This window comes from Diadema antillarum, unplaced genomic scaffold (genome assembly GCF_040938485.1).
Source record: "Diadema antillarum isolate AM-2024a unplaced genomic scaffold, OU_Dant_1.0 seq00000819_RagTag, whole genome shotgun sequence".
Classification (NCBI taxonomy): Eukaryota; Metazoa; Echinodermata; class Echinoidea; order Diadematoida; family Diadematidae; genus Diadema; species Diadema antillarum.
In genome coordinates, this window is record NW_027271696.1 from 26976 (window position 1) to 41214 (window position 14239).

General features: G+C 37.5%; 2 protein-coding genes across 2 annotated transcripts in view; one reads left to right on the forward strand and one right to left on the reverse strand.

Annotated features, from left to right (window-relative positions):
• Window positions 1–3358: 3358 nt before the first annotated feature.
• On the reverse strand, window positions 3359–6152 carry LOC139739784 (uncharacterized). The gene is made up of 2 exons (XM_071650379.1): window positions 5757–6152; window positions 3359–4888 (listed from the first exon to the last, which is right to left on the reverse strand). Exon 2 carries the CDS (start codon window positions 4877–4879, stop codon window positions 4067–4069), a length of 813 nt encoding a protein of 270 aa, XP_071506480.1. The 5' UTR covers window positions 4880–4888; window positions 5757–6152; the 3' UTR covers window positions 3359–4066.
• Window positions 6153–13839: 7687 nt separating this feature from the next.
• The window catches only part of LOC139739809 (uncharacterized), a 28306-nt gene continuing 27906 nt past the window's right edge, over window positions 13840–14239 (forward strand). Inside the window, exon 1 of the mRNA XM_071650403.1 lies at window positions 13840–13890. The gene's annotated coding sequence lies outside the window, so the exon portion shown is untranslated. The remainder of the gene's footprint in view (window positions 13891–14239) is intronic.

The window sequence follows — 14239 nt, forward strand, 5'->3', positions numbered from 1 at the left end:
CGTTAGTTGTGTTGTATTCTGAGAAGAGAAGGTGCGGTGCGCGAGCGCGGAATCCAATGACGGGCTGCTGAATAAAAGGGGAAATAGTTTCGACCAATGGTAACACAGAACGCCACATTTTCGGACGCCTCATCAATACGGCCCTAGAATTGGACAACAGAAGATATTATGCGGTATATCCCGAATATAATAATCAGTATTAGTGTGTAATGCAGGTATATCTTCGGTAGTGCTATCATCAGTTAATTATCTTTTCTGGCCAAGGTCTTTTTTACTCAGTATAAGCTGCTATTTCAGATGATTTTCTTTTCTGGCTAAGGTCTTTTTTACTCATTATAAGCTACTATTTTCGCGTAGAGATATTTTCGCGAATGGGAAGGTCACAGACATTTTCGCGAGACGTTGTTTTTGCGAATTGTCATCGAGGTTATTGTAAATGCGCTATTATCCTAGCACATAGCGATGTTTTTGTGTATATACATCATAAGCCGGATTCACACGTACAAAATAGCAGGATGACGATCGCGATGCAAATCTCGAGATTTGTATCCCGCTAGTTGATGTACGTGTGAACCCGGCTATTAATATACAAGTCCTGTGTTTTCAACTCGGTGTAAGTAGAAATACGACCTTAGCCTAGGATCGTAATGCCGCCTCTTTCACTTTAAAATCTTTTTATCAATACCATCGGGCCCCATTAAATGTTGGAATTCATTGAATGCAACTCCATATTGCGACAAACTCCCACATTTCATGATCTAACATTATACCCTGCATGGTGACAGCATCATTTTTGATAAATAATTCAAAATTATTATATATCAACACTGATTTATTGGCCTATATAGGTACCTACTGCTTAGCACTGTTGTTAAGCTTTGACTTACTTATATAGTAATTGTATACATATATATGTATTTAGTTCTTGATCTGATTTATTAACCTACTTCTTTCTATGTGTGTTTGTGCAATTACCCTATACTGTCTGTTCATTTTGTTCATCCACTTTTGCGCCCCCTTCTGGATTGCATGCTTTGTCTTTCTAGACCTATCAATACCCTTTCAAACTTTGGATCTGACAGTAAAGGAAGAGGTATAACGGCAATGCTCTGGGGGGCATTTCATGAAGGAACTTGTCGGATAAAATGTCTGACAAGTCAATTATATCCGACAAGTTTTGAGAAATCAGCCAATCAGACTAAAGAATTTCTCAAAACTTGTCGGATATAATTGACTTGTCAGATATTTTATCCGACAAGTTCCTTCATGAAATGCCCCCCTGAATTTACCTGTAAAACGAATGAACAATGAAAAATAAGATATTTTACCTGACCAGTGTGTGAGGAGAATTTCTGCCTCACCTTTATACTCGTATCCATTAAACCTCCTTGCGTCATTCAGAATGAATCATGGTCAGGCAATCTAAGAACATCACCAAAAGAGGGCGACATCACTCATTCCTTTCACAGAAAATACAGTTCGAGACTCGCAACCCTTCTCCACACGCACATGATCATAGCACACACACATACGTAATATGAATTATTATTAAGAGTTTTATCGCAAAACGAGCTAACTTTATTCTTGTTAAATTTAGATATTTGTGATTAAAGCTGCAAAAAGAAGACAAAGAAAAAAAAATTACTCATAACTTCTAAAAGTTCTAATTTTTATCCTTCAAACACAACTTTGTAATTCCAGTATGTGTGCATATCTTTGTAAGTTCGTTGATTATCATTGATTGTCATACTTTGTAATGTATATATGCTTATGATTGAATTTTTTGATTTACTTTGTGTCATGTTCTCTTGAAAGAAAAAAAATGAAAATGAGAATGAGAATGAAATAAATGAAATGAATGAATGAATGAAAACATTCATTATTACAAGTCAGTGAGGTATTACTGGAGAGGTTTTGTTTTGCTCTATCTGATGATGAACTTACATTGAAATGTTTAAAAATGGGGCTTAGCTCATTTTGCAACAACATTCTTAATATGAAGCATAATTGCATATGATAACCCAAGTTCATAGGGGAATTGATGTAATAAAACTCTTTGGTAGTCTAGGACGTGTTTAAAAGTAAAGAAAATTCCCTGGTTGCCGGCAGTGACACGATAATTTGTAGAGGGAGACAAAGTGAAGAAATTCGCACCTGAACCTTCACCTCTCTGAATAATTATCTTTCTTTCATTTGATATGCCGTGTCCGCCTTGGACTACTGAACATAACAATGTCGAAAATTCGGAGCTTGGGTATTGGTTCCATGTTCATCATGTCACTGCCGGGAACCAGGGACCGTCTGATGGTAGTGTCGCTGCCCGGAAAGCAGTAGATGACAGGTTCGAGTTCCACTGGTCCCTTTTTCCGACATGTTTGTAAATTTAAAGATTAGCAGTTGCGATCTTAACAAATTTGATTTGTAAAGGGAGACAACGTGAAGAAACTCGCACCTGAAGAAAATTCTTGTTGGTTAAAATATGTTTCATTAGCTCGTCCTACTCTTCTGTGAGAAAAATACAATGTATCCACTTATATGACTAATCAAAAATTCCTTTTTTAACTTATCATATCTTGGCCAAGTCACCCCACCTCCGCCAATAACTTTGAGTAAGAATACCTTAGCTTCATGATTTTATATTTTGGAATCTATCTTACGGCATGTCCCTGTCTGATGCCATGATGTTTACACGGTAGATTTATTCAAGGATATCGTAATTACGTTACTGTGTTGACATAACGGGTATACGGGGGTAGTTATAATTGGCAATAGAGAACCATACCAACTGTTTTTTTTTTATTATAAAGGACCTCTTCTTCCATTGTGGTAAATTAATATTCTCTCTTAAGTATTCTCTCTCATATTTTCTACTTGTACATTGTTTTGTATTTTCATCATTTTCGTTATGTCATTGTTTCTTGTCTTGTAGTGTGAAGTTAAAAATTATCTATAACTATGACATTACAGTCTCGCTGAGAGCAAGATTACCTATACGAAAACATGCACCCTATAGTCAGTACAACCAGCTACATGTATTTTATGGCTATATTACCATTGGTTTCTGTCAACCAATTTTCCACTAGTTTTCTATTAGTCGTAAGTGATTATGGAGACAAAATTGCAGAATTGTATTCTAAACCATCATGCGCGAGCGGAATAGTGGTGATGTATAGGCAGAGCACAAATTTTATAAGCCCAGGTGACGGTGTCACCCGACAATTCTCTATCGCTTTGCACACGCACGCACACACACACACACACACACACACACACACACACACAAACAAACGCACACACATGTTGCAGCATCCTGGTCATGAGAGAAATGACTTCAATAAGACGAACACACAAGCAGATGTCGATTGTAAATAAAAATAGTCTAATGAATATTGATCATCGTCAAATAAGTTCAATTTCAAATTCCATTGGTTACAGCTTTCATCGTTTATGTTACATAAAGTGGAAATACTATACATAAAACATTTATGTAAGTATCAATTCAATCATTATCCAAGGCATTTGATTTACAAATTGAATTGAATAAAAAATACAAGTAAATTAAAAATCGCATCCTGGCGTAATAAGAATAGTCATTTCGGTATATTCATTCCGGTTCTTTGTAAAGGACAAATTCAATAATCATAATTTGATGCGTGAAAATATGTCAATGTGAAAGGGTTTACTGCTTTAAAGCAAGTACCCAAGTTGTGAAATTAACGTTACTCAAAGTAACTTATTAATTGTAATGCCATTTTTTGAAATTTCGATACAATTAAAGATCAATTCGGGACATAATTTTCGTCAGTAATTGAAAAACGGCGAATGCTTTTAAGCAAAATAAAAAAAAAATCAAAGGGAGGATGTTGAAATCGGGGAATTAAATTCAACAATACATTGAAAAGAAAGAAAGTCCTTAGAATTTGTTGGAAGTTTCAATCCTGGATACCATGTTCCACTCAAGTTCATCACGATTACAAGCATTGGTAATAGCAGACGAGTAATAAAGTCAATTTTCAGTTCGAAATGTCACGACTGTCCATTGTTCATGTGCGTATTTTCCTCTCCTTTACCACGAGACTTGACTCTGCTGCTCCTCCTCCTGCCGATCAGCGAGATCACTCCATGACGCACCGGTGGCACGGGCCGCCTCCCAGTCAAATTCGTCGTCCTCCTCGTCAGAACTGTCGGGAATGTCCTCGCTTGGGATGCGATCCCACGCGTGATAGCGATATCTGTGGAAACCATTCTCGGGCTGCTCGGAGATTCGCTGGGGGAGAGATCCGCGCATCCAGGCATCGCCTTCGGCCAGCAGGTGCCACACGTACTCGGGAGGTGGCTTCGTCGAGATCACACCTACGATAGGACCGTCGTCCTCAGCAAGCACTGAATTCGCCGAAACGTCCCGAAACCGGTCCTCCTGCCTCTCATCCATGAAGATCAGCTCGTCCGCCGCGTAGTGGATCGGGGGATTCGACATCCGTCTCTGCCGCTCCCGTCGCGCAGACTCCTGGATCTGCTCCCAGAACTCCTGCTCATCCTCATACTGAGACAGCCACTCCTCATCCTCGTCGATGTCAAACTCATCATCGGAAGTCTCCTTGCGGGGTCGTTTTCGCTTCACCACCCCATCATCGTCGTCCTCCTCCTCCTCCTCCACAACATCGTCGTCCTCCATGAACGTGTCGTCGCTCCACAGTGGGTAACGGCCGTGACCTCGACAGGCGTGGTAGCAGACATGTCCCTCCTTACTGCTGCACATGAAGAGGGACTCTCCAGCGGTGGTGAGAACGGAGACTCGGGCCTCGTCTGGCAGCTGCACTGGGTCCTTCGCCGAGGCGGCAGCCGACGAAGAGTTGCTGAAGGCGTTGACAGGTGCCATGATGTTTGTCTGTGGGGATAAAATTTGTTGGAAAAGAAATAATGAGAACACTGGATCAATATATTATATCATTGTTTTTGGCAACATGACCATTAGGCATGGTATATCATTCTTCAAGCCACAGCCAAACAATCTCTCACATTATATACATTTAATTCAATGACACATACTGTATGTAACCGCAAAACTGTTAAATCAGTTGAGGCATTTTAGCTACATGTGATTATATTTCAATGCCGATATACGATAAACCAAGGACGGAGGTTAAAAGAAATCAAAACGAAACAAGGCATGAACCACTAAATTAGGGTAAAGCGAAACGGGACGTGAAACGGTAGCGGCGCAGTAACTAATTGCTGTTTGTGTTAGTTTGCATATAATTTACGTGGAAGACGCAATGTCATAAAAACAAAAAGATTCGAAGATGTCAACGCCGCACTGCACAGTGTAGCTGTGGGCTTCACTTTATCATTTTTACCTTTCTCATTCATTTTCAAGGCCAAATTTTGTGTCTCACCATTTGGAACCATGCGTTTAAAGTCATCATAGCACAATGAAACTTTCCTAGACAAATGTAGACGAGCGAAGTCGTTCCACATACAAGTACGGTGTAAATCATGAGACGATCACGCGTACAAAACCAAACAGGACAGCAGCCAACTAACTGCGTGCCGCGCGTGCTCAAGTAATATGCCCGCCATGAAAATTGCGTACGGGGCCGGGGTTGTAGTACAGTACTATTATACATGTACATGTACAAGCTGTACTTCCGAGTATGTCCGCACGCACATAATACAGTATACCATATACCGCGCAATATACTACCGATATGTTTCCATTTTGACGAGATAATATCAGAAGGAAAATTGAGACTCACCAGGATAATCTGGATGCAAAACTTGTGGCAATTGCAGAGAATTAGGGAGACTTGTTGTATTCAGAGGATGGTAACCCAGAGGGAGTTAAGAGTTATGTTCACGGTTGCGAAAAGATGAGAAATACAAAACGTTGCCGAGTAGATTCGCTGCTGGCTTGTGTGTAGTAACTATGTAGTTGATCGTTGCAGGCTGTTCAGGGCATATCAGCAGGTTCTCAGGTCATTTCGCTTTAAATAGAGTCCAGATTCACTTCGATTCCAACTTTCTCTAATCCTTGAACCAATCAGGGAGAACCCGGATACGCGATAACTGTTGATTGGGGGTAGATAAAACAATAGCGAGGGGGGCTCGGCCAACCCCGTGAGAGGGGCAAAATGGTGTCTGTCGCAGGTGCAAGTCCGCGCTCTCTATTCGCGCACACAATACACGTAAGTCCAACCGTCGGAATGCGCGGGTGAGTGCGCCCGTGTGAATAGATGCCAATTTGCGTGTGCGTCGCCAAACGAACATGTTTTTATCCTACGCAAGGGGGATTATTGTCAGTTCATCTCTCTCTAGTTTCCTTTTGTTCCTATTATCCTCATTGGTGTATCGTCAAGGAGGTGCTTGGAGAGGTTCGTTCAGTACCTCCCTGGTATACGGTATCACCATTGACTTTTCAATGCTTTGCATTTTAAGAGAAACATATCATTAAACGGACAGAAAATGGAGTTGAAATAGACCAACCTACGTAAATCATCCTCACCACATGTATATTATAAAAGTTAATACAGTATTTCAAGTGCTGTCATATACATCAAACACTTTCACGCAAAAAGTATGATAACATTACACATGTAATTATTCACGTTTCCATTGAGAAGTGCTTGAGCAAAATCCAATCACGTAAATAACATGAACGTGATGATGTTCTTATAGCACCGTGGGTTGTCGGTATATTTTGCACGATATCTTATACACTTACAGCGTTGGATTTCGACACAACTTAGGGTTATCGTTTTTCCTGTCTAATTTTATACAGTTGTATTTTGTCACGGTTAAAGACCACGGAGTTACAAACTAGCTCCATGGTTAGACTTGCACATTACGTGATGATATCATGACTTTCCAAGTTTGTTGTTGTTGTTGTTGATGTTTGTATGCACACATACAATATTACATTCATTTTACTATCCTTTTCTAATGTGAATTAGAGTATCATCTTTCTCATCATTTTTTTTTTTTTTGGCTGGAGCTATACATTTAATGATTTTACATCTATAGACGGTGTTGCATTTCCTGATCTCGATACATGAACATAATCAATGATGATTGATTTAATTCAATTTCAATTTATTTCGTACTTCCCGTTTATCAGTATCACATAAAAAATAACACTATAAGTTATTCTATCTTGTAAGCAATTTGAAAAAATGCATACATGATAAAAACAGTAATTATAGTGATAACTGGTTAAAAAAAAACCCCGAAATGAGGTTGTGCATATATAGAGAAGTATGATGGGACCTACATGAAAGCAAGCTTGTTTGGCTGTATAAGCCCCGGATAATCATTGTCTTTGAAAGAGAAACGGAGATCGAATAGAAGTTTAGACCTGGTGATTTCATGGTATTGAATAAGGGAAGCGGGGTAAATATGCCTATATGATTAAGAAATGAAAGAAAAACGAAAACTATACTAAAATGCAAACCATAATTGTGACCAAGCCATCTTTGTTTCCGAAATAGGACATGATTTACATACGTATTAGGACCTATTTTATACGCATTTAATATTGCATTAAATCTATCACAAGGTTGTGTTCATCGGAACACAAAAAGTGACATTATATACAGCTATAAAATCATTTTGTTGCCTGCCGTCAAGCGCTGGGTAGAAAGTATTTCATAACATATTCGTACATACACCAATGAGGCAAAACAAAACAAAACAAAACAAAACCAAAATGAAGATTTGACACATGCATGATTAAATTACAAGACTGATATTACAAGACAGTATGATATGATTTTGTAATTTCTTTTAATCAATTCCAAAGATTTATTGTTCTATTGCACTGAAGGATTGCTTCCCTTGAAAGTACTGGAGTATATCAACAATAATATTGAGTATTGAGTATAGAGTTTGCCTTTACGCGATTTTTGTTTTGTTTTGTGTTGTTTTGTTTTATCTTGTTTTTGTCTAATGTGCAGCGATAGAGCTCTGCTCTGAACGCACTTATTAAGTTAGGCCTATAATAATGGATATGGACAATCTATTAGAAAGCCTATACAAGATTTGTCAGTTTGTCATACTACATGTAATTCTATTCTGTTAGAAAAACACTTTTCGTCCCAATTCACGAAAGTTTGATCGCTGGATCTATAATTTTCGTTTGTGTGTGTGTGTGTGTGTGTGTGTGTGTGTGTGTGTCCGAAACAACGATTAAAACAGAAGAACATTCTGAAGAATTAAAAACGTTCTGTTTGCAAACATCTGTATATGTGTGTGTTTAATTTCTTATCAAGAAGAAAATGCACTGTAAGATTGTACTGAATGAATTGAGCTCGGTAGAAATCAAGACAGTGATATGTATTATTTTCAAGTGCAGGTATGAAATCTTCGACCGTTTGACTTTGTGAATTGCCCCCATATATTTCTTAAAATCCCTAACCTCTCTTCATTCTCGACATATTTCACAAAAAGAATAGTCTTACCTTTCTTGGAAGCTTTTTTAAAAAAAAATCTAATTATATGTCTTGGCAGAGGTCTTAGAATGTCACAGTCCTGAAATATTCTAAGCAAATAAATCCTAAAAGATGCTCGACGTAGTCAAAATAATGATAAATAAAGGCTGAATTAATTTGGCAGAAGTGACGTCACAATCAATAACGATCCCTATCTAACATTGCCATCCAATACAGGACATAAATGTCATTGTATGAAGTATAATGTTCTAGTCACCTATTATACAGTTTTTTATTTCTCGTTTAACCTTTATTTCCATCGATATAAATTATATTGCATTCGTTCATCCTGCTTCGTTCAAAATGTTCAAAATATCATGCTTTTCGTCAAAACTTCTCCTCTAAAAGCGTTGAAGAACATGGGATTGACGACGATCAGATACAGCCATTATACACGTACTTGAATTGCGTGTCTGAGCCTTGGTAACGACGCTTTACAATCTTCACAGCTTGCGTGGTTAAATCAGTCAATGAGGAATCAGACAATGGAACAACAGATGGACACTGTCTTGCGCAACCCCGAATTTACTCCACGCCCCTAATGATCCGTAATTAGCCATCGCGTGTTGACAAAGGCGAGCTGAATGGAACCTGACGCCCATAATTATAAGCGCTGGTGAATTCAGGCTAAAATCAACAACAATAGGCGACATTATAGTAGGAAAATGAAGCTACAGTTTATTCACGAGTTCGCGTGCGTACGGTGATAGACGCCAAGTTACATAACTCGTGAACAATGACCATTTCTGAAACTTATACCATGGAGCTACTCTGTTAGTAGCTCCATGCTTATACCTCAACCATGGACCTGGTATAGGGTCCATGCCTGAACCATGTGGAGCAACAGCTCCATGCCTCAACCAGGGAGTTCACCTCCCTGCCTCAACCCTCCAGCATATTATAGCAAAATGGAAGCTAAAACTGAAACTGACTATTGAATGACTATATTCTTTATAGTTTGTCACAAGATCTAGGAAGAAAGTGACGAGAAGTCCCTTTGATCAGTTTTAGTCGATTTGTCATATTGGTGATATTTCTCTCTGTAGACTGCAGTGTGATCTTTCTGGAACAAAAAAAAAAAGGACAGATATCAGAATTCAGCTCAAGATTTAAGTAATGATATATAGCGTGATTATGTGATATCTGCATATCACAATCATCATGACTGACGGCTACCAGCTGATGATATGCATATCCTTAACCCAGGCATTATCAAGATAGCAGTTGAAAATTCTGTGTCTCCCATCTTTCTTTCTTTCTTTTTTTTTGTTTTTTGTTTGCCTCATATTGTGCGTATAGGTTTACATTTTATTATTTATAACACTTTCAAAGTATCCTTCATAATTATAACATGACTCTACAATGACGTTTAAACTTCTTACGTTAGTGTTACGTTGCTTTATCTTCACAATAAAAATGTTAACACGAAATATTATTCATATGATTGTCATTCATGACTTGTGTATGTACATACTTTGTACAGACTTCCTGAAAACATCAAACCAGCCAGCTGAGTATAACACGTAGCCTGTTTAAGTGCCTACAGTTTGTTGAAGAACGTCCAACAAACAAACAACATAAGTCCTTATTTTCAACTAATGATGATTATTACCATTGTAATAATCATTATTGCAATGCGATAGCAATAATGACCTTTGAAAGGTGACGGTGATATAGCTGCATACACGTTTGGCTGTTAATACCCCCCCCCCCCAAAAAAAAAATCAACAAAAACAAACAAACAAACAAGCTAACTAACAAACACACACTGTGCCCACAACCGCTTTAAACAGTTTCATAAAAAGTCGTAATTTTGCTTTTCATATACAATCCGTAATATATCTGATTTTGTGAAACTTCCACATTGCTTGATTTCATTATTCAGTGAAGTATACTTCGACGAGTAGCATCGCTCTCCAAAAGTTATATAGGTTAAAATACATGTGTTGACTATGTCGCGTGTGCTTTATTATGAAGTGATCTGAACTGCTTCGAAACTGCTTGTTTTTATGACGATATAGGCTTTTATGACGAGAATATCTAAAGTCCTGGAACAACGGACATCAATCTCCTGCATAATAATATCCTTCACTTTTATTCTCATTATTCAATTTGACGTGCCATTGTCTTTTTTTTTTTGGTCTAATTTTCCTGCTGTGCGACCCCTGCGACCCCAGCTCTTGTACACGAAGTTTTTCACCTCATACAACGAGAAAATAGATTTATTGATTGACGGTACTGCCATTTTCATTTTTGCATTTCAAGGATGTCAAGCGACAACATTGCAAACATGAGGATTATAAATCATGTGAGAATGAAATACATTCCAACAAACGTGTCTCATATGTAACTTTATCGTATATTATTTTGCCTAAACGAATAAGTTCTTGTCTGAAGTATAGGGCCTATATACATCGTTGAATAGACAAGTAATATTTTAAACAATATCGAAAACATTTGTATTAACGTCTTGCCATGATATCTATAACCATCATGCATGACAAGGTGTACATGTTATTTTTATACCATTTGTTGTTTATATCTATACAATCCCCGTATAAGAAGTACATCGTGTATATCGTTGAATAAACAATTCATATCTGACGACTGGTGACTTGACCTTGAGATCCGCGATGTTAAACATTATCATCAAACACATTGACGTCTTGCCATCAAACACGCAATCCATGTGTGACAAGTCGAATAGATATAAATGAATATTACAACAGTCAAAATAATGGTAGGCCTATATTTCATGAAACATATTATATAACATAGAACCCCTGTGTACATTCCCCATACACCAAATAGAAAATGTACATTCCCCTATCCCTTACTCACGTCAGGTATACATTCCTGATTAGGAGCGATTCTATTCAAACCTAACCAATATGTTATTCAAAGTCAAGACCATTCTCAATGCTGGTAATAGGCCCTATACATCGCGTTAATTGCCCTCACGCGTCTACAGGTTATAATATACCATAACAAAAGAACCACTTAATGCCTGATCACCATGCATGCTTTGGCTTGTTTTTCGATGATCACGCTCTTTTTCAGCTGGGTACGCAGCTTTGACCATCATACACCTTAATTAAGAATGACAGCTTTGTATAACTCTTTTGTTGTTACACTGCCTCGCTCAATCAAGGGATTATCGATCAGTATACTCAAATTACACTTGCATGCTCATTGTTAAACTCATGGTCAAAGACGCAATATCTGGTAATGTCGAGGATTTTTCAGTGCAAACTGGCCACCCAAAAGTCAAACTTATATTGTATGTTCTGTCTATTAACATGATATCTATTAGTAATAAAGTCAGTTTCGAGTTTTTCGATAGTGCATGAAGTTTTAAATCCTTAGTCAAGGGTAAAACTTATAAGGCTGCCCGAAGTCAGCATTTTAAGATATCATAGAAAAATGACCTTAACGATCAAGTAAAAAATGAACGCAACTATACAAACAGCCATTCAAAGTAAATCATCATAACTATAGTTCCAGGGGAAAAGTATTTGAGGTTCTCTACAACAGTATGGGGTCCCATGCAAACTACTCGAAAGACGTTTTAACAAGAGGAAAAGAACATGAGAAACTCATTTTTTCTTCATCTCTATCATGTAACAAAGCCTTTATCAGCTGTTTTCATTAAAATATACGATTTATTTCATCAGATGTATACCATGTTAACATTTGAGTCATGTAAGTTTTTAACCTGTTTTAAAAGCAGAATACAATATAAGGGAGTAAAGGATGGAATGCAATTTCAGATAATATCTACATGAGTTTTAATAATTTCAGGTTTCAATTATAAAACAGCAGCAGTTGGTTATATAGTCTAATGTTATAATAATTATGTGCTCTATAATGAGGGAGGATAATTTTTGGTTATGAAGCTTCATATATAATTATAATGTTATTAATGAGTATAAAATGTTTGATGAGACAATGGCGATATACTGCCTCAAGTCCCACATTTTACTGAACAACCAGATCTTCGCTAAATTTCCCAAAATTTTTATCAACTAACGAAACGAAATTCAACAGAATATCATTCGAATATAAATGTAATAGTTTTTAATATGACTCCCTATACGAATTACTTTCAAGCTGTCTAGATTTTGTAAAGGAAATTTCGCTGTCATAGCTAATAACATATTGACATAAAGAAATATGTAATCTACACGTTGTATATATTTTTCAATCCACCGAGTTAAAGTCGTGATATGACTGACATCATCACCTCGATCGTCTAAATGTTTTTTCCCTTTAAGCAATACAAGTCTTAATAAATTCTAATTCAAATTTCTTGTTTTATGCTATGAAGGAAATCAAATTTCATATTCAGCATTTCGTGTATGAACATTGCACTATTTTGCCTTTAATATGATTAAAACGTAATCAGATTATGATATTGTTCACACGAGGTGCATAAACGAAATTGTACCTTCTGTAAAGCTGTAAAATGATTTAAAGGTATATTCCGTAATGAAGTCAGAGAGTGATATGCGAATTTCGTCTCACCTCCCTGATCCGGAGGATGCAACGTTTACTCTAACTTTAATACTTATTCTCGAGCAGCTTGGGAAGAACCAGACAACTGTACTTCTCCTATAGGAACAGAATTAAAAAAAACAACAACAACAAACGTACATGCACTTTACACGATTCTTTTCATTTTCGTTCAACTTCAAAATCAAGTGATTTTATTTCCATATAAAGTAATACAACGCAATATACATAACGCTTATATGAGTACATAATATCTTATGGAACTTTGAATCGCATAAGCTTCAACAAAACATGGATGCAATTTTAATGATGTCAACTTTGTTTTTAGATAAATAAACAAGTAAGAAAATACAATTTATTTTTCAAATCTATATGGAAAAGAGGAATTCAAAAGAGAAGCATAGCTTGTAGATTTTGTGAATTACCCAGGGAGATGAGGGCATCTCAAGATCCGTCAAGAACTCATGTATGAAAATTTTGACATCATGACGTCAGGGGAAGCAAACAGAAAGAAAGGACTATGATAAGGATAAGAACGAAAGCAAGGACGGAACAGACAAAGTGGAATTCGTTAGAGTGGAATGACTATTTTGAAGAATGAATAAAATAGCTTTGAGAAGATGATGAGAATGATGCAAACTTCTCATGAGTTGAAACACTGCCCATGAGATGCTCCAAAAAGAATTCACCTATATAACTCGGCGATTCATTTATTTTCATCTCATATTCTGATCCAACTCGTTAAATCGACACCTACACCGGATAAAGGAAACCTTTACAATGACGTCATCGCAGCAGAGCGCGCAACCGTCCTCCGGTCAAAGGTCAAAATTTAGAATGTGCGGCAAGTACAAGTTTGTTTTGGATGGCATGGACGTGGATTTTGACTTAAACGGTAAGAAATTTGCAAATAGTTATGTGATAAGACTTGAATAATGTCTTCCCTAATTTCTAAAGATATGATTCGACGTAGCAGGCACCTCCCTGAAGTTTGCGAAGGGGCACTTATTGGCTACAACATCAGTTTGTCGCACTGAAAAGAGACTCGGCTCAGCTCAGGCTCAGTCGAAAGTCTCATACGTTTACGAGTAATTTACTGCAGTACAGTATCAGTAGGCCTACTCGTACTGCCCTTCAAATCGCAATGCAATGCACACGACACACACTTGCACTAGCCCAGCTGATTGTTCGTTCGTAGGTTTGCGTACGGTACCCGGCCCGCCCGCCTGGCCTGAGGCATGAGC

Bases quoted from the DNA above. Each gene is read 5' to 3' on its own strand.
- LOC139739784 (XM_071650379.1), bottom strand. From the start codon at position 4,879: ATGGCACCTGTCAACGCCTTCAGCAACTCTTCGTCGGCTGCCGCCTCG.